A 20,477-nucleotide genomic window follows, 5' to 3' on the forward strand; every position below is an offset into this window, starting at 1 on the left:
TTTAAAACTTATAAAATCTAATGCATTTTTAAGAGCTTTTAATTTGAAATATTTTGGGGAATTTTTGGGGAACTATAAAAAAAAAAAAAAATTCCAAGATTTCAAGAAATATCATAAAAGTTAACTGAATTTTATAATATTTTAGTGGATTTCAAAGAATATATTCACGAGACGTGAGATATTTTGTAGGGTTTCGAAAATTTGAAGAGATTTAAAATAATCTTTTTAAGTCATCCTGAATTCTTTTTAACTTTTTCCTGATTTAATAACAAGTGAGGGATTTCGTAGCATTTGAAACGATTTTTAAATATTTTTGGGAATTTTATTTGGAATTATTTTAAATTCTTCTAAATTAGCTTAACTTTACTCAATTTAATGGCTTTTTAAAAAATGTCTTATTTAATTAATCTTGAAGTCTTGTAAACCCACCTTAAATTCGTAGGCATTTCACCCAAATCTTTGAAATGTCCCTTTAATTTTTCTGAGCTCATTTCAAACTTACTGAATTCAAAGAATTGTCTCGTCTTTTTTAATTGTTTTCGATTCACTTGATTGCTGCTTAAATTCAGCTTCATTTTTGATGAAATCATCCAATTCTTCTTATTTCCCTTTATTATTTTTAATTCACTCAAATTGTACTGAAATAAATCCTTAGTCATTTTTTTGGTTAGAAATTAGCAGGTTTTTCAAAGATTTGAAGTGATTACAATGTTTTTATTGGAATGCACCCTGAATTCTTTTAATTTTTTTTAATTCACTTCAATTCTTCTAAATTCACTCAAACTTTACTGAAGTGAATTGATTTATTCGATTTTTTCCATTCAATTTTTCCAATTAATTATAATTCGTTTGAATTGCTTTGTAGCCATTAGTCACATTTTGGTTAGAAATTAGTCAGATTTTCAAAGATTCGAGGTGATTTGAATTTTTTTTTTAATTCAGCCTAAATTCATATTATTTTACCCATAATTATTTTGAATTATTTGCAATTTCCTTGAAATATTTTAATTCACGACAATTCTAAATTCTGCTTAATTTAGTGGATTTTTTTCCCTCAATTTTTAAACGTTTTTGTTAAATTCATTTTGCAGTCTCTTATACTCATCTTAAATTTTCAGACACTTAATCAAATACCATTGGATTTTTTTAAGCTCATTTCAAAGTTATTGAATTCAATGAAATTTTTTCATATTTTTAAGTATTGTGCAATTCATTTGATTTGTTTTTAATTCACCTTGACTTTTCATGAACTTCATCGTATTCTTCTCGTTTCCCTTAAATTCCTCTCAACTCATTCTGATTTTACGGAAATCAATCAAATTCTTTTAAATTTATCCTAAATTGTGTTTACCCTTTGAGCGCTAAAAAAGTACCATGTGAGCGTGACAAAAAGCGGATATCAATGAAAGTAAAAAATATAAGAAAATTTGTTTATTCTTCTACATAAATATTAAAGAAATTGCATTCTGGGCCAGAAAAGCTACTCAAAATAAACTGACCCTTCAATTAATAATCTGTAATGATATACAGAATTGTAGAATAATTGCAAAAACGCAAAACTGCTCAGGTAAAATTGAACACATAGAAATGTTGAGACAGCACAGATATCATGCTCAAAAATATAGATACACTGATCGACGAGTTCACAATTAAAATAGAGAACTTTGGCTAAAATGCTAAAAATTGTACATTCTTACAAAATAATATTTACAGCTTATAACTAATGAGAAGTCTTTTAAAATCAGATTTCCACCCATGGAATTCATAAAGAAATATCTCCTGCAATGTTCTCGAGATCACTGAACATCCTGTCCAGGTGCTGAAAACAATAATTGTTAATTATACATTTCAATGATCAGTATAAATTAAATTGAAAATTTAAAAATAATTGTTCGAGGATTTCGTAGAAGTGATTGAAAAACTTACATCCGATGCAACATCAGTTTCTTCTATCCTTTTGCTCGCTACAGTCTCGTCAATCTCTTCATCATCGTCATCCTCATCTTCTAGTTCTTCCTCTTCTTCGTGCTCTTCCTCGATGTCCTCTTCTTCGTCATCGTCATCGTCATCATCGTCGTCGTCATCTATTTGCATATTTAATTCTTCATAATCCTGAGGCTCTTCTTTAATTTCCGTAAGTAAGAGATCGTCCTTTTCTGCAGAATTTGCCGAAGCAATTGTTGTCGCTATTATCGCATCCGACTCGGGTATCTAAAAAATATATTAAAAATATTGTTCAATGAGAAATTTCGAAAATAAAATTTGTATCACTTTGGATTACAATGTGAGAGTTTATCACTCGCCAGAGTGCGCAATCTATTTAACCCAGAGTTCTGCGGAAATTTAATAAATGAAAAATAGCTTTTTATTTATAAAATATTAATAAAAGTCTAGAGTTTATTTGTAAAATAGAGTAAAAAAGTAAGGTATTCAGTTTGAAGATGAAAAATTAAATATTTTAATTACTGGTCGCTTTTTCTTGTGTAGTTCTGAATTTTACAAACATAACATTATTGTCCACTGAAAAAATTCAAGACTTGTTTTGATAACATTCTCTATTTCTTTTTTTTTTACCAAATAGTAGAATTTTCAACAAATACGGATAAATTTTTAACCAAAAATGAAATAGTTCAATTTTCAACCAAAGGGGGAATAAAGACAAATTTTCAACAAAATACATAAATTGTCAACTAAATATTTGAAGTTCTAATTGAAAGAAATCAATTTTATACTAAAAGATAACGAATTTTCAACAAAATTTTAAAATTTTGGAATAAAAAAAATACATTTTCAACCTAAAATGGAATAGAGAAATTTTTAGATAAACAAATTGAATTTTCAAAAATGTAGTACAATTTGCAATAAAAAGGGGGAATTTTAAACTTAAATTTTCTATTAAAAAATTAATTTTAAATAAAAAACAGCAAAATTTTCAATTGAATAATTGAATTCGGGCATGAGATGAATTTTTAACTAAAGTAATGAATCTTCAACCAAAAAAAGACTTTTTAACTTTAAAACAAAAAAGATGAATTTCCAACAAAAAATTGAATATTTTAATATTAAATAAAAAGCAGTTGAATTTAAACAGAAAAGACGAAATCTGAGTAAAATAATTAATTTTAATTTCAAAGATTAATTTCTAACAAGAAAAAAGCTATAATATAAATAAAATCGTTAAATTTTCATCGCAATAAATAAATCTGCAACTAAATATTAATTAACATTAACATTTGCAACCAAAAATAATAAATTCTCATGCAACTAAAAAAATTTGAAAACACGAATATTAATTTTATACCAAAAAGTCTATCTACATTTTTAACCAAAGAAATTAAATTAACGGTTACATTTTAAGTTCATTAATTTGTAACAAAAAAAACTGAATTTCAAAAAAACGTTTTATTTTAGTTTCAACCAAACAGATGAATCTTCAACAAAGTAAAAAGTTTTAGTTGATATTTCAATCAAACAATATTTTTAATTAAAAGCCGTTGAATTACACCAAAATGAACAAATTTTTAACAAATCATGTAATTTTTTAAATAAAAAAGAACAGTGTTTAACCAAAACTAAAGCATGAACAAATAAAAGACAAATTTTCAACAAAATAGTTATAATTTCAAGCAAAAGAAGATACTTCAACTGATAAGATTTTAATCAAAAACTGTTGAATTCAGCAAAAAAAAAAAGATTTTTCTTCAACACAGTTGGTTCTTTAATATAAAAATACATTTTTTTCTAGTTTTCGCTATGAAAATTAGAAAACTTTTGTAGACTTTGACTCTATTTTGCGAAGTAACTATAAACTTTAATCAATAATTTGTATGAAAAAACTATGTTTTATATATTAAATTTGAATTTTCACAAAACTCGAACTCGAATAGATCGCGGCCTATTAAATATTTAACAGAATTTTTAAATCCTTTAGACTTAAAATGGTTCAATTTGAAATTATTGCTTTTAAAACTTCTTAAATATTTGAATAATTCGATCCAAAATTATTAAATTTTAAAGTGAGAAAATCCTCAACAGAGAAATTAAAAAATTTGAAATCTTTAATATTATAAAAAATATATATTTCATACTTCAGGATACTTGCAACGAAAATTCTACCGTTTTCAAGTATTTAAATTCAAACCCTTTCAATTTAGATTATTTCCATTCAAAATTTCCAATAATTTCCATAATAACTGCCAACATTTATATTCAATTCTTTAAGTTTGAACCTGAAATTATTCAATTTTTAAGTTGACCATTTTTAACCATTTAATTACAAAAATGTTAACTTCAAATTCTAAAACTTTCAAGCATTTTCACCCTTTAAAGTGGAAAAACAGCGTGGCCATTTTCATAAAAGAAAAAAATCCTCGTCATCCCGGTTCGCAACATTTTTCAGTCAATCAAATAAAAAATTTTTTACTCTAAATCCAAAAATGTTTTCATTTGAATAAAAACTGAGCTGCAAATCATTTGAAGCAATTTTTAACTCGAAAAATTAAAAAATTGAACGATTACATTTTTCCAGAAACTGACCACTTCCTACATTAAAGGTTCAATTATTTTCATTTAAAATAGTTTAAAAATTCTTGAAGAGATTCCAAAATTTTACTTCAAAATCTTGAAAAATCTTAATGTTGTTTTAGATTGTTTCAAATTAAAAAATTCCTTTTTAAATTTTTTCAGAACTCCTAAAATTTCTTTCTAATTATTTGATTTTTTCCTAAATTTGTTTAAAAATCGTGAAAAATTTAATATGCTTCCTTAAAATATTCCAAATTCATTGTTTACAAGTTTGGAATAATTTTTTAAATAAAAAAAAAAACATACTCATTTTTCCTATGAAGCAAGAAATTGTTTTTGATTCTTTTTAAGCCTTTTACAATTCTTGCAAAACTTCTCATTTTTTTGTTTGAAATCTACAAAAATCTATATTTTGTTTTAAATTAGGCCATCTTGGACTGTTTGCCCCAAAATTATGGTAATTATAGTCGGATTTTGTCGGTATACGTAGACACTGCGTTTAAATTAATTGAAATTATTTCAAACTTAACATTGATTTCGTGTCTTTTCAGAACTTCGAAATATCTCTTCAGTTTATTCGAATATTTTCGAGGAATAATAGGGGTTAAATATTTATTTAAACAACAATATTCAACACTTATACTTACAAATTAAAAATTTTCAAATAGAACAATTAAAATTGGAAAGTTCATTAAACAAATTTTTTTTCAAGTATTGATTTTAAATGAACAGTCAAACATTTCTAAATATTAAGCAATTGGTATTTCTCTTAATAAGAAATTTCAAATTATAAAATTTTAGACTGAAGAAATATCTGAAATTTAATAAATTTGAATATAATAATTAATTAATAATACATATATGATAATTATGAATTTATTATTTTGAAGTTTAAATTTATTAAATCATTATAACTTAAATTCCCAGTTGATCAGCCGAAAACTTTTGTTATTCTAAGTTGTCGATTACGCATTATAAACTGAATCATATCATAATTGAAACTTATATAACAATTGAAGCAAATATTTTTTTAAACTGTTAAAATCGAACGTGAACAGATTTTTTGTTCTAAAAATTTGTAAAATTCTACTCTAAAAAATTTTTTTTTAAATTTAATTATTCTACAAAAATATTCGAATGAAGTAATTTTAAGTAGGAAACATTAAAAATTAAAAAGTTTCTACTACGGAACGTTGCAAATTAAATAGATCCGAATTTCAATTAAAATTGAACAAAATTTTTATTACAAAGAACTGAGATATTAGGAAATTTTTTAATTTTTAACACTTTAAAATTGTCCAATTAAAACTTATGCAAAGAAAAGATTTTATAAAACACAATGTTTAACTTTTTAATTTCAAATCTATACATTTTTAAAACTTTATTTAGAATTGTTATTTAATTCTTGAAATTTTCCTGTCGAATATTTCTCAATTATAAATAATTCTTTTTTTAAACTTCAACTAAAAATCGGACACTTTTAAGATATTATATTGAAAATTTGAAAAAAAAATGCAGGACAAGATTGCTATGGTCCAAAATTAATTTGCTTGTATGTGTTTAATTCAGTTCGAGAATAATCTATTTTTCTTTTGAAAAATTATAAGTTTAAAATTTGCAGACGTGTACTTGCTTCAAAACAAAAAATTTAGTTTCGCTTACTAAATGTAAAATGTAGCTAACTAAAGTTGTTTAAAATTAAAACGATTTTTATTAAAATTGTAAGTTGTGAATAATTCTAAAAAAAGGCATATTTTTAATTTTGGTTCTGAAATTTGATGTTTTTTTCAGAAATGTGATAAACTTAGGAAAAACAGTCGGGATCATAATTTGAAAAAGGCCACATTCATTTGAAATGTTTCTTTAATCGTTGTTCGCGAAATCTTTTTTGTTCGTTTGCAATTATTAAAATTTTTTCAAATGTTCTCAAATTTGTTGAAACTTTTTGAAATAATTAAAAATCTTTTAAATGTTGAAATTTTTGAAATCTGGTGTAATGTGCCGTTGTTGAAATCTTTGAAATTCTTGAAATGTTTTGAAATCTTTAAGAATTCTTTAAAATATTTGAGAAATGTTTCGGAAATCTTTAGTAATCGTTTAAAATATTTTTACACATTTTTAAATCGTTTAAAATCTTTAAATTTGTTTGGAAATCCTTGCAATCTTGTATACTGAACCCTTGTTGAAATCTTTGAAATTCTCGTATTATTTTGACATCTTTATGAATGTTTTATGAAATCTTTGAAACTATTTTGAAATCTTTTGACACCTCCTAAAAATATTTTCAAGTTATTTAAAATCTTTGAAATATTTGGAAATCTTTAAAATCTTTTGAAAGTTTTAAAATCTTTGTTAAATTTTCGAAATTTTTGGGGAATTTTTGTGAAAACTTTTTAATCTAGTGTACACGCCTTTTTTGAATGTTTGAAATCCTTTAAATCTTGAAAGTTTTATAATGTTTATCAAATTGCTGTGAAATCTCGATTGAAATATGGCGTGTGCGCCTTTTGTAAATCGTTAAAATCCGTGAAATCTTTATGAAATGTTAAAGATATTTTAAATATTTTGAAATATTTTGAAATCTTTAGAAATATTTTGTAATCTTTTCAAATCGATTGTAAACTTAAAAACCGAGTGGTCAACCCCTCAAAAAATCCGTTGTATGGCCATAGCTTATTCTAATTTTGAAACTGAATTAACATTGAAATTTTAAACTAATAATTTTAAAAATTTTTAAGCTGAAAACCTCAACAAAAAGTGCCTTGAAATATCTTTGTTTATTCTGTAATAAACAAAAGATACATTATATCTTGAAGAATACAAAAATTTTCAGCAGCAGGATTTTTTCTAGACGAGATATTTCTTTCATAATTCGATAAAATTACTGTTTTAAAAGAAGAAGAAAACAATTTTAATTCAAGGTTTTCGTGATCAAATTCAAGGAGAATTCCAGGTTTTCAAGGTCACTAGACACACTGTTTCATCAACTAACAAGTTTTTTAAAATCCAAAATTGTCGATTTCAAATTGATAAAGATAACAATCCAAACGATTATTTAAAAATCGGTTGAAATCAAACTTTGAGAGATGTTTTTTTTTTATTAGTCAAATTTCCGGCTTCCCGGTCTAGCGGCCACCGTAAATATGTAAGAAAATTCGAATCAAATTTAAATATTGGAACATCATTTTTCCAAAAATAATATGAAAATGTCTGTTTTTTTTATGTTCTGTAAATATAAAAGAAACGTTTGAAAGTATGGTATCAGATTATGGCACAGTCGGCGAGACACATTTTATAAATGGGAAAACTAAGATGCTAATTTTTTATTATTTTGCATTTAAATTAAAAAAAAAAACGTGATTCATATTAAATTTACTGGAATTTTTTCGCTATAATTAGAGGAACTTCTGTAAATCATATACAACATTTTTCTCTAAAGAAAGGATAATATTAATAATGTTCTAGTTTCTTAAATTTGTTGTTATAAATTCTTACCCCATTTTGAGCATTTTTTTCCGGCGATATTAAACTTGGATCCGAGGAAGGTGGACTCGAGACTATCGACACAGTTTTTTTTAACCTAGGATCCCTCTCATTCTCAGCCTCACTTTGTAAATGACTATTAGCCTCTTGCTTATCTCGTGTCGTCTCCTTCGCCAAGCTCTCGTCCAATTTCACGGCTTCCTCTTTCACCTTCTTCACATTCTTCTGCTCCCCTGGCAGACAAGTGTTTCCTCTCTGTCTTCGAAATCTCACAATTATGCTCCTCGTGTCCCACATTAAATCGTGCGCTTGTTTATAAGCCGTTATCGACTCGTCGACACTATTGTAGCGAATAAAAGCGTATCTCGTGTTCCTCATTTTTTGCGCATAGCCCACATCGACTCTCGCAGCCGTGGGAAATTTACTCTTCACTTCGTTGACATTAACCGATTCCGGCAAATTGCCAATATAAAGAGTGTAAGGATCGATTTCCTCGGGCATGGGATTATCGTCATCTCGGAGGGATTTTCTTTCGACTTTTAGATGACCGACCCCAAACGCCACTTTCTCCAAATCTTTGATCGCCTCGTCGATGTTGACGTTGTCCGCCATTTGAATGAAACAATACCGCGGACCACTTGGACTCTGAAAGTGGATATTTTGAATGCCGGCGTGGAATTCCCGAACTATGTCTTTGTTTAGATCGGGATCTGGGAATTTTATTATTAAACTTTGGGCCTTGACTGTTTTGTTGTACTCGCTTTCGATTGTTAAAGCTCGTTCCGCGTCTTCGCGATTCCAGGGACGACTGGGATAACTTTGCGACATTGGTTTCCGTTGCTTATTCTTCTTCACCATCACGTCTTCCTAGAATTGTTTATCAGACATTTTCAATTAAAATTTTGGTCTGAAGCTGGAACTTTTAACCGAAGCAGGCTGGCGATTCGGCGGACGATTTCAAATTCCCCGTCATTCCCCAATCCAGTTTTTTAATTTTCACGGTCAACCAAAAGTAACATGTTCATATTGACCGCAAAATGCAAACATTTGCAGAATAAATGAATTTTTAAACAAATACTTAAATTTTCCACTAGAAAATATAATTGTTTACAAAAAACGGAATACTTAAACTTTTAGTTGAAAAAATTAAAAAAAAAAAAACCCGGATTTTCTACAAAATAGTTCGATTTTCAACCAAAGAGTTCAATAAATTTTAAATCATAGATTTTTCTTTATGTCTTACGGTCCACAAGAATTAAAATAAAATAGAGTCAACAAACATTTTTTCGAACTCAGAATTTGTTTTATTAAAACTCCTTTCTTAATCAATAATATGAAGAACGATGTAATGTTTAAAATTTTTCAGTCAAATTTTTTTTGTCTTTCAGTCAATTTTTAAAAACGATGAAAAATGTTATTTTTAAGTCTCAACGTAAGATATAAAGAAAAATCTATGATTTACAATTCATAAATATTGTTGGTCGAAGAAAGGATTGATTTTATTTCAAATCATTATACCAAATCATCAATTTTCAAATGAAATTATGACTCTCAAGTGGAATAGTTCAATTATAAACCTAAAACATTTACTTTCAACAACAAAAAATTAATTTTTAAACTAGAAAATCAATTTCCATATAAAAAGACTAATATTCAATCAAAATATAAATATTTTCAATAAAATATATGATTTTTTAACGAAATAGTTGAATTTTTAATTCAAGAAGACAAATTTTCAACCAAAAACAGAATAGTAACATTTTTAGTTAAAAAATTAATTTAAAACCAAACATAAGAATTTTTTACTGTAAGACGAATGAATCTTCAATTAAAATAGTCGATTCTCAACCAAAAAAAATTTCACTACCAAATATCAATTGTCAACCAAAACTTAACAATTCAATTTTGAGTAAAAAAAATTAATATTTAACCAAAAAGATGAAAATCCAAATACAACTATAGAATTTTTAATTGGAATAAGTTAAATTTTTAGTTAAAAAACTAACTTTCAACAACAAAAAAAGTAACTTTAAAAAAAATAGTTACATTTTCAAACAAAGTAATGAATTTTCAAATAAAATTGTCAATTTTTAACTGAAATAGTTAAATCTTAAACCACGAAAAAGATTAATTTTAAACTGAAATTATGAATCTTTAACTAGAATAATTGAATTTTTTACTACAAAGATTAATTACTACCAAAAGAAGAGAATTTTAAACTAAAAAAGATAATTCTTCAACCAAACATTAAACAATTAAATTTTTAGTAAAAAATAAATGTTCAATCAAAGAGATGCATTTTCAACTGAAATTATGGAATATTCAACTTTTATTTTATTTTATATAAGTTTATCATTTATTTTAATTGATTCAAGTGCTTCAATATTATACAGAGGCAATTTATTATTTTCATAGACTATATTATTTTCCTAGTATTCTAGGTGTAACTAAAAATTTAATTTTAAACATAAAAATTCATAAATAACGTTTTGAATTTAAATATAACAAAGTTAAATTAATTTTGATAGACAATTCTGTAACTTAAAACAATTAAACTCTTTCACTACACGCGGCAGCATATTCTAGATATGAATATAATAATTTTGAAGATGTAAAACCAACAATGGTCTTGTAGCTCTAATGTGCATAATATCCTATATTTAAAAAAAGGGTGGCAATTTTAATAAAAGAAAAAAATTCCCGGTCATTTCCCGGTTCGCTAACATTTTTCACGGCCAATGAAATTTAAAACATTAAACTTTCAACTGAAAATTTTGAATTAAATGCAATTAAACTGCCAAATTAAGTATTTAAAACTTTTATCAATTATAGAGTGCTAACAGTTAAAAAATCTGTAGAATGCTTCCAAATTATATTTCAACATCATGAAACATTTACATTTTTTTTTCAAATTTAAAATTATTTTTTTAGTTTTTCAGACCCTCTAAACATCTTTTAAAATTATTTAAATTTTAGCCAAACTTTTGCTACAATTTTTTTTTAAATTCTGCCAAACTGAAAAAATTTCCTTAAAATCTTCTAAATTCATTTTCAATCATTTTGCAAATCTTTCTCAATCTTTTTGAATATTCTCTTCAAATTAATTTTTCGTAATATAAATTCATTTTCATTTTTTTTTTTAGGAAATATTTTCTATTCTTCTGAAACTTTTCGAAATTCTTAAAAAGCTTCTAAATTTTTTGTTCAAAATCTGTCAAAATCTATATTTGGTTTCAAATTAGGTCATACACTTTTTTCATCGAATTTTGGTTAATAGCCGGGTTTTATAGGTACTCGTACACTTCGTTTAAATTATTTGAAATCATTTCAAATTTTTAATTTGTTGAAAACCTCTAAATATTTCTTCAACTTACTTGCATTTTTTCTAGGAGTTAAATTGTTATTTATACATCAAAATTCAAGAATTTGAATGACAAATTAATATTTTTTTAAATAGAACAATTAAAATTGTAACGTTTAAATTTTTTTCAGTTTTCAATATTTAATGTATAATTATTGATTTTAAATGAACAGTCAGATATTTTTAAATATTAAGTACTTGTTCTTATTCTAAATTGACAAATTTAAAATTGACAGATTTTTGTTTAATGTGTAAAATTCCCAGTCAAAAAATAAATTCACTCTAATTTCCCGGTTTCATAAAATTCCGGGTCCAGCGGCCAGCCTGAAAAAGGGAAGTTTTTCGAGAAAAAGAGTCATTTGAAAAATAAAAGAGAAAAGCAGTAGAGTATGGGAAAAGACTGTGATCCCTAAATTCTTCTACCAAATTTGTATGAAAAAAATTAAAAAATACGAACCGAGATGACTTTAATATCAGAATCATCATCCGTCCTGCGACTCGCCATCGTCGAATTCAAGTGATTCATCTGATTAGGAATGTTAACCGGGATATGTCCCATAATTCCATCGCTCCCCGTTGCCGCGAAATTGTTCCTCTGCCAATCCAGGGCGATATTACCTTGCAGAGCAGATCCAAAATAATTTGGATCAAACTGGCCCTGTGGAGTTCTCCTGTTGTTTTTATTTCTATGGAAGTTATTTCTTTGGTTGTAGACATTATTTCTATTGTTGTTGTTGTTGTTGAATCTTTCTCTTCGGACGAAATTGCCACGAAGGGATAAGTCTCTTTGGAAGTTGGTGGCGGGTTGGGAAGGTATAGCAGCGGCTTGCGGCGTTAACCATTGCCAATGAGGAGATGCGTGAGGCCAGGCTTGAATTGGAGTCACCTGGGAAGGGACGAAAACATGAGGAGGTGGTGGAACTGACCCAGGAGGTGGTGGCATTGGAGGCAGGGGCGGTTGTCCTGGAAGAGGCTGATTTACTGTGGTTGGAGTGGAAGTTGTCGAGGCATAACTAACGTAGGTGTCGTATCCGTAAGGCATGCCTTCCTGCTTCATTATGTATGTTCTTTTTGCGTCTCCGTTTTCCTCTGTCGTCTGCACAATTTTAATCGAATCAACATTCAAATTGAATTCGGTTATTATTTATATTATTTAACTAACAAGGGGAGACCGGCAAATTCCAATTTTGGTTTCGGTTCATAATTTTTGTAATGAAAACTGAGACAGCAGCGCTTCGAGTTCATAGCCAAAAGGTTGCGTGTTCGATTCTTGCTGCCTACAGTTTTTTGTTATATCATTTTTTACGTATTAAAATGTGTTTATAAACAGGGTGTCTACTTAAATACTGGAAAGAATGCCCTGACAATTCCAGGGGGTTTCCAGGTATATTTTTTCGCAAGTTTATTATAAATATTTCTTTTTTTTTAGTTTCTAGGAATTCAATTAATATTGCAAGATATTCTCTAACTTTTTAGCACGATAGATTAATTAAATAATTAAATAATACTAAACATAATGGAACATTTCTTGAATTTGTCTCTAGAGTTCATGAAATTGAATAATAATACAAACAAAATTTTATTTGATTCACTTATACTTCAAATTCCTAACTAGCAATTTGGATTTTCAAAAAGGCAGATGAATTTTTAAATAAAACGATCATTTTTTGAAGAACAAACCATTAATTCACACTCAAACATTTGAATTTTCAATAAATAGCTGAACTTTCAACTAAAAAGTATCACTTTTCAAACAAAAATTGAATAGATAAATTTTCAGTTCAAAACAATATTTTACCACGAAAAAAACAGGTTTAGGTATTTTTAAAACAAATTTAATCTAACTTTTAACCAACTACTTTAATTTTCAATCGAAAAGATGAATTAATTATTAAAATCATAAATATTTTATTGCAATACTTGAATTTTTGAGCAAAAAAATGAATTTTCAAACAAGACAATTAATCTTAAAGCAAGAAGATTAAATTTCTAAGAAAGACGATTTTTCGAAGAAATATATGAATTTTCAACCAAAAATTTGAATCTCGAACAAAAAAAAGACCAAATTTACAAATAAAAAGTTGAATTTTCAATTAAACGAATGAATGTCCAACTTAAATGGTGAATCTTTCTCTGGAATAAGTGAGTTTTTAACCAAAATATAAATTTTTGAGAAAAGAGTTCCATTTTGGACCAAGTACTTTTCTTTTCGGCCAAAAAGACGAATTTTCAAATAAAATGATGAATATTTATATTTATTCTACTGGTCTAAAATCCATATTGTTTTGAATAATTATTTTGATTTCTAAATTATGAAAAAATTGCTCGATAAGAGCATCGGACTGGCAATCTAAAAGACCTGGGTTCGGATCCCAGTGGAATTTGACAGCAACTTTTTCACAATTTAGAAATAAAAATCAATATTAAAAAAATATTGAATTTAGACCAGTAGGCAAAAAACAATGATTATTTAATACATTTTATCTGGTCAAAATCATTATATGAAGAAAAGAAATGGAATAGTTGAATTTTAAAGAAAGGATAAATTTTGAACTGAAATTATCCATCTTTAACTGGAATAATGGATTTTTAACCAATAAGATGAATTTTCAACAAATGAGATTAATATTTACCAAAGACAATTTTTTAGAAAATACATGAATTTTAAATTAAAAAGATAAATTTTCAACCAACAATTGAATATTTCAAATTTATGTAAGTTAAAAATTAATTTTCAACTAAAAAGATGTCATTTTCAATTAGAATGTTGCATTTTCCGGTATAAAAAAGTAATTTGCAACAAAAACTAAACAAATTTCCTATAAAAAGAAATAAATAGTTACATTATCAAACAAAATCATTAATTTTCAACTAAAATAGTGAATCTTCAACTAAAATTGTTGAATTTCTAATCAAAAACAAGAATTTTCAAATAAAATTATGAGTCTTTAAGTAGAATTTAAAAAAATAATAATTTTCTACAAAAACAAAAGACCAATTTTCAATAAAGTAGTTAAAATTGCAAATGGAATAGTTTAATTTCCAGTGAAAAAAATCATTTTCAGCTAAAGAGAAAGCGATATTTCAACCAAATAACTCATTTTTTAACCTAAGAGATAAATTTTCAAATAAAATTATGAATTTTCAACAAAAAATTCATTTAAAAAAATAGTAGCTTTCAGCCATGTAATGAAATCTTCTTTTAAAAGACAAATTCTGAAAAACAAATCTATCAGTTGATATTTAAACCATAAAAGATTAAAATTTGTAACAAAAAAATGTAATTTAATCAAAAAGAATGCATTTTCAACGAAATACATTAATTTTCAACCAGATACTTGAATTTTTAGTTTAAAAAATTGATTTCAAACAAACAAAAAAACGAATTTTTAACAAAATAGTTGAATACATTAATATAAAGCTACTTTTACAAATTAAGAATCATTGTTATTCAATTTAATATCAAAATTAAAAAAAAATACGCTCTCGAAAAAATTCCCTCACTTTAAAAAAATGTTTTGACATTTCCAGGCACAGAAAAATTCCCTGATAGTTACATCTTTTCTAGGTAGGGTAGATACCTTGATAAATTTAACTACCTTCAATTAACTTAAAAAAACAATGGAATTAATCATTTTTGTATGTTTTTTAAAAAGAAAAATCGGATTTTTAAAAAACTTTACCATGTTTTTTGCAAAGAATTTTATTTTCTATAAATGTCATTAACTGTTTTCATAACTTTTACTAATTATATTTAAAATTATTTTTTAATGCAAAAACATAAACATAAAACAATTATCTACAACAAATTTAATCTACTTTTACACTGGCATACAATTATACAATCTCGTTCTTGTAAAAACTCATAGTTTATGTGATATAAAACGATGTTTAAAAATCGTCGTTAATACTTCTGATTTTAAATTTAATTCAAAAAATCATAACAAGAATTAATAACATTTATAGAAAATATATTTATTTGCATGAAACATGATAAAGTTAATGAAATTAAGTTTTTCCATGAAAAATGGAATTATAAAAATTATTATTAAAGCTCAAAATTTCGGCTATGAAACTGAAGATTTATTGCCTGGACTACTGGCCAGTTTTAAGTGTGTTTCGTCCAACTATATTATGGCTCACGGCGTATATTTCACAGTCAATTTTCTCCAAATTAATACTCAGGTAATGAGTTTTCATTACAAAAATGATTAAATGAAACTAAAGTTTACAATAGCCGGCATAATTTTTAAATATTCAAGGATATATTGCAGCTTGCAAGCCATTGATCAAAATGATATTTAAATTTAAATATTATAATAAGTCTGGCTCTCAATTAAGGGCACGTGATACTTAGAAAATTGTCGATTTTACCAGTTTTAGGTTCCTACCACTGGCGGATCCAGAGGGGGGCGATCGCCCCCCCCCCCCCCCCCCCCCCCCCCCGAGCTCTAAGTTTTTATACTTATAACTTGAAATTTTTTTTTTTTTTGCTTTTTTCGACTTATACGCCCCGATCGCCCCCTCCGAGACCAAGGCCTGGATCCGCCGCTGGTTCCGACGGCTTTTTTTCTAGAATAATCAATATTTTGTCTTAACAATTTGGGAAATGATAAAAAAACATGCTCACGGATGTCCCCGCACACTTAATTTGTGTTTTTTTTTCAAAATTTTTTTTTGATATTGCTAACAACGTATGTACATTTGGAGGTTATGTATGTTACAATTCTCCTGTGCGTTACTTCCAAACTACACAATATTTTTGGCCGGAAACTTTGGACTTGCAAATAAACATAGTAACTAATCTCCCGGAACTAACCCCTTTTGCAGGCAATCAAAAAAGTTTATTTAATAAATAATTTCCAGATTATCGGAAACGCAGAGATGAAAAACGACGTAACCTCAAAATAATACACATGCATAAAATGTTTATTTAGCACAATAAATTTTTTTATTATCCCTCAAAAAAAGAGTCCGGGGACGTCCGTTATGATATTTTATAGCATCTCCGAATTCAGTTTTTGAAAATTTTCATTTTTGTTGGAAAAAAGCCGGGGAAACTGTAAGTATCACATGCCCTTAAGGGCATAGTTTAAATTACACATTTCAAGGAATAAAAGACCCTGAGATCCTATTTTATTACTTTAGTCTTAACAAGCAATCCGATTTAAAAAAAATAAATAAAGAAAATTGAAGGAATTCTGTCAAAATCGCCCGGAAAACATCAGAAAAATTGGTTTTTCTTGCTTTACTTCAAAATTATTGGTTGTATTGACAAATTGTTTTAATGAAAGTTTCAGATTTCCATTAAATACATCTGTATTCCTGTACTTACTAGTGGACTCTATGAGTAGTATGTATCACAGTTTTTAACCCTTATAGCCTAATCTGGGTAGTTTTTGTTTGCTTTACAAATTAAAAAAAAAAATGCATTAAAAAATTCAATTAAAATATTGTTTTCAGTTTCTGTGGTAGAAATTTATTTTCAACCAAAAACGAAAAAAAAGAAGTACTTTTACAACAAATTAGACATTTTCAGTTTTTTAATCCAAATGTTTGTTTTGTTTTCGACCTAGGACGATAAATGCAGGCCTCATAGTCCCTATTTAAGGGTACTTTTTCGCGCTCAAAGGGTAACAAATTCAGGATAAGTTCCGAAGATTTCGAAACAATTCAATTTACATTCAAAAGAATTCAAATTAATTGTGAAAAATGTTGAGAAAAAAATCGATTGATTTCCGTAAAACTGGAATGAATTTAGAGGAATTTAAGATCAAAGAGAAGAATTCAACGATATTCATAAAAATTCAAGGTGAATTAAAAAAACAATCAAATGAATTTAAAACAATTTTAAAAGACTTAATTGAATTGAGTAATTTTGAAATAAGCTTAGAAAAATTCAAGGAAATTCTAAAAATACGATGAAATGCCTAAGAATTTAATATGATGTTAATAGACTTCAGGATCAATTAAATAAAAAATTTTAAAAATTCACTGAGTTAAGTAGAATTGAATGAATTTAGAAGAATTCAAAAGAATTTAAACGAATTTAGAATAAATTAATAAGAATTTAGGGCGAATTACAAATGAATTGTAAAAAATATTTGAAAATCTCTTCAAATCTTCGAAATCCTACGAAATCACTCATGTCTGGTGAAAAAATTATGGAAATTATTAAATTTAAATTCCTAAAATATTGCGAATCCTTTGATATATTTTGGAAGCCCTTGAAACTTTGTAAAGCGCTTGAAAACGCCTGAGAATTTTTTACAGTATCCTCAAGTATAACAAATCCTTTTTAATCCCATTCAATTTCTTAAATGAATAAGAAATTTCTTTGTAATCTTTTAAAATAATCCAAATTATTTTAAATCCTTTACACTTCTCTGAAATTTTTTAATCTCTTGAAAATGCCAAGGAGTTTCAAAAAATAAGTTAAAATATTTCAAATCCTTTAATAATTGTATCAATTGATCCGCAGAATCAATAAAAACTTTTTAAAAATAAATCCATTGAATTAACTAGAAATGAGAAAATTATAGAAATTCAAGATAATTCCAAAGAATTCAGGTTGAATTGCAAATATCTCCAAATATTTAAAACCCTACAAAATAGCTCACTTCTCATTAATAAATTCTTTAATGTGCACTAAAATATTATAAAGTTCCATGATATTCTATTGGTGATATTTTCTGAAATCTTGGAAAATTCCTTGAAATCATTGAAATCTTATAAAATAGCATGCAATCTTTTAAAAAATTCTAGAAAATTCATTATCCTATAATATTTCAAAAGCTTTGAAATCACTGAAAATTAATGAAATTAATTTTTATAAATCCTTGAAATCTTTTAAAATTCACTAAAATAATTCAAATTTAAAGCTTCTGAAAATGCCTTAGAAGTTTAAAAAATGTGAAATATTCCTTAAAATTATTGAAATCTATTAAAAATTTCTCGGAACCTTTATAAATAGTCTGAAAAAGTTCAAAGAATGTATGTTAATTCAAAAATAGGCACAGACCTAAAATGAATAGTGATTAACTCATGAATTCATGTATATGAATGAAAAGTGAACATACGGTACAATAAGGAATATATGGACTGGTTTGTGAGGCCTGTAAATATTTAAATGAAATAATCTCTACGATCAAAAAAAATCCTTTTAACTTAAAGCTTTGAAGCTAAATATTTGTTTGAATAAAAATAAGTTTCACGTAAAATTATTTCTTCGCAGTGTTTTATGTATTTGATCATCCTACGTACTTTTAATTTATATTTTCCTCTCAAAATTATTCTAGTCTTTCATACTTATTTGCAAAAAAATTTCGAACACAGAGGTGAAAAAAATGAGTGGATTTTTCTTTAAATTAATTTTGGGGACATTTTTAACAACAACAAAAATTACTAAATTAGGATTTTTATGTACTGAAAATCGTGACTTAGATTTATCATTGAAGCTATTAGTAAGTAAAATTAAAAATGCCCACTGATTTTGAAAAATATCAACAAAATTGTTTAGACTTTGTTCACGCTTTTTTTTTATTATTTTCAAAAATTATTAAAATGAGTTTTAACAAAAAAAACATGTATTTCAGAGAAATCTACAATGCTCATTTAAACAATTTTGTATTAAATCAAGAAAAACATGTTTTATTAGGGTTTTCCAGGCAACTTTCACAGAATTCCTCACAAAAATTTTTTTGGTCAAGAAAAATTCTTCCATAGTTGTTTTTTCGGCTAGAAGGAAAAGAATCGAACGTGAAAAATTTATTATCTTGATTCAGTAAAGGCATATTTCACTGCTTCTTCATTTTAATACATGACATAAATGTACGATTTCACTGTTTACATATGAAATCGGAAGTTCATTTTTATTGGAAATTCAATTGGTTTTCAATTTATTTTTGGTTGTGGCTAGACATAGACGGTAAGAATACATTTTTGCAATCGATTCAAGTTTGATACTTGAGTTGATGACAAATGAAATATATACATAATTATCTCAATTAAAAAAGAAATAGATTTACATTTTGTTCGTTTGCTCATAAATTATTCAAACGAATTCAAAATTAAAACATTACATTTTTAGAAACACTCCCTTATTTTTTAATTACTAACTGATATTTACGGAGTTTCAGAAACTTCTAAGACGGAAAATTAAATTCTAACGCCAGTTTTACTTTCGACAAAAGGACGAAAGAGAATAGAATTGTACGAAATAAACTTTTCTCTGATTTAGAAAATCCTAATCTCGAAAACAGATAATTTTGTTTCCTGATTTCCCTTCCTTTATAAATAACGGGTTTCACTCGATTGGGAACAATTTTGTTATTTTAGACAAAAACTGTTCGCTTTCGAAAAAAGCTAACCTCAAAACCACAAATATCGAAGACGCCAAGCATTTTAGAAAAACTAAATGACATTTGGAGATAAAAAAATGAATACTTACGGCACGCTTCATGCTCTCGAAACAATCGTCAGTTGTTTTCACTAATACCGCTCTTGCCCAGTCACTAAACGTCAATATTCTTTAAACATTGTGTACACAAACGATGCCTCTCCATTCATTTACAGCCAAACAAGACAACAAGAAAAGAGAAAAGCGAGAAAAGTAAACTCCAAAACAAAAATGGCTGCCTGAATCGGATTAATCAGGAATGCAAGGAAATTTCAAGAACTTTTCCAGGAGTAAAATTGAAGAAGGTAAGGAAAAAAATTACCCAAAATTCCCATATTTACCGATTATGAGTAGTGAGAATTTATGAGAAAGATAATGAAAGTTTTAATCATTTTTTGTAAATCTATTTTAATTGTTTAGGATAGATATCTAATTAAAGACTACTTTTTTATCATATTTACTATTTAGTAACCAAATAAATAAAAAGTCTTAGCTTAGTCGGTAATACTAAACATTTTTACTTTATCGCTAGCTAGCTTCACTTCGTCGAGATATTTGACCAAGTGCATGGGGACGAAACCTTATTTTTCATGATGCAAAAAACTATGGTCCCGCAACTTGGTGGTACGAACAGAGATTGGTTGTGACATGTCACTCGAGGTTTTCTACGGTAATACAAAAACGACGTAATATACGTAGAAAATGGTAGAA

The 20,477-nt window shown here is 26.7% G+C and overlaps 1 protein-coding gene across 1 annotated transcript; it reads right to left on the minus strand.

Moving 5' to 3' along the window:
- Positions 1 to 1,447: 1,447 nt before the first annotated feature.
- On the minus strand, positions 1,448 to 20,142 carry LOC117174168 (nucleoporin GLE1-like). Its single transcript, XM_033363039.1, has 5 exons — positions 19,818 to 20,142; positions 11,826 to 12,464; positions 8,020 to 8,874; positions 1,927 to 2,211; positions 1,448 to 1,819 (listed from the first exon to the last, which is right to left on the minus strand). The coding sequence occupies exons 1-5, from the start codon at positions 19,827 to 19,829 to the stop codon at positions 1,763 to 1,765; spliced, it is 1,848 nt and encodes a 615-aa protein (XP_033218930.1). The 5' UTR covers positions 19,830 to 20,142; the 3' UTR covers positions 1,448 to 1,762.
- Between the last annotated feature and the right edge of the window lie 335 nt (positions 20,143 to 20,477).

The sequence above is a fragment of the Belonocnema kinseyi genome, chromosome 1 (genome assembly GCF_010883055.1).
Source record: "Belonocnema kinseyi isolate 2016_QV_RU_SX_M_011 chromosome 1, B_treatae_v1, whole genome shotgun sequence".
NCBI lineage: Eukaryota > Metazoa > Arthropoda > Insecta > Hymenoptera > Cynipidae > Belonocnema > Belonocnema kinseyi.

Coding starts and splice junctions, on each gene's coding strand:
- LOC117174168 (XM_033363039.1), bottom strand. Junction 8,875..11,825: donor CTGATATTAAAGTCATCTCG/GTTCGTATTTTT, acceptor AAACAATTCTAG/GAAGACGTGATGGTGAAGAA. Junction 1,820..1,926: donor AAACTGATGTTGCATCGGAT/GTAAGTTTTTCA, acceptor TATTGTTTTCAG/CACCTGGACAGGATGTTCAG.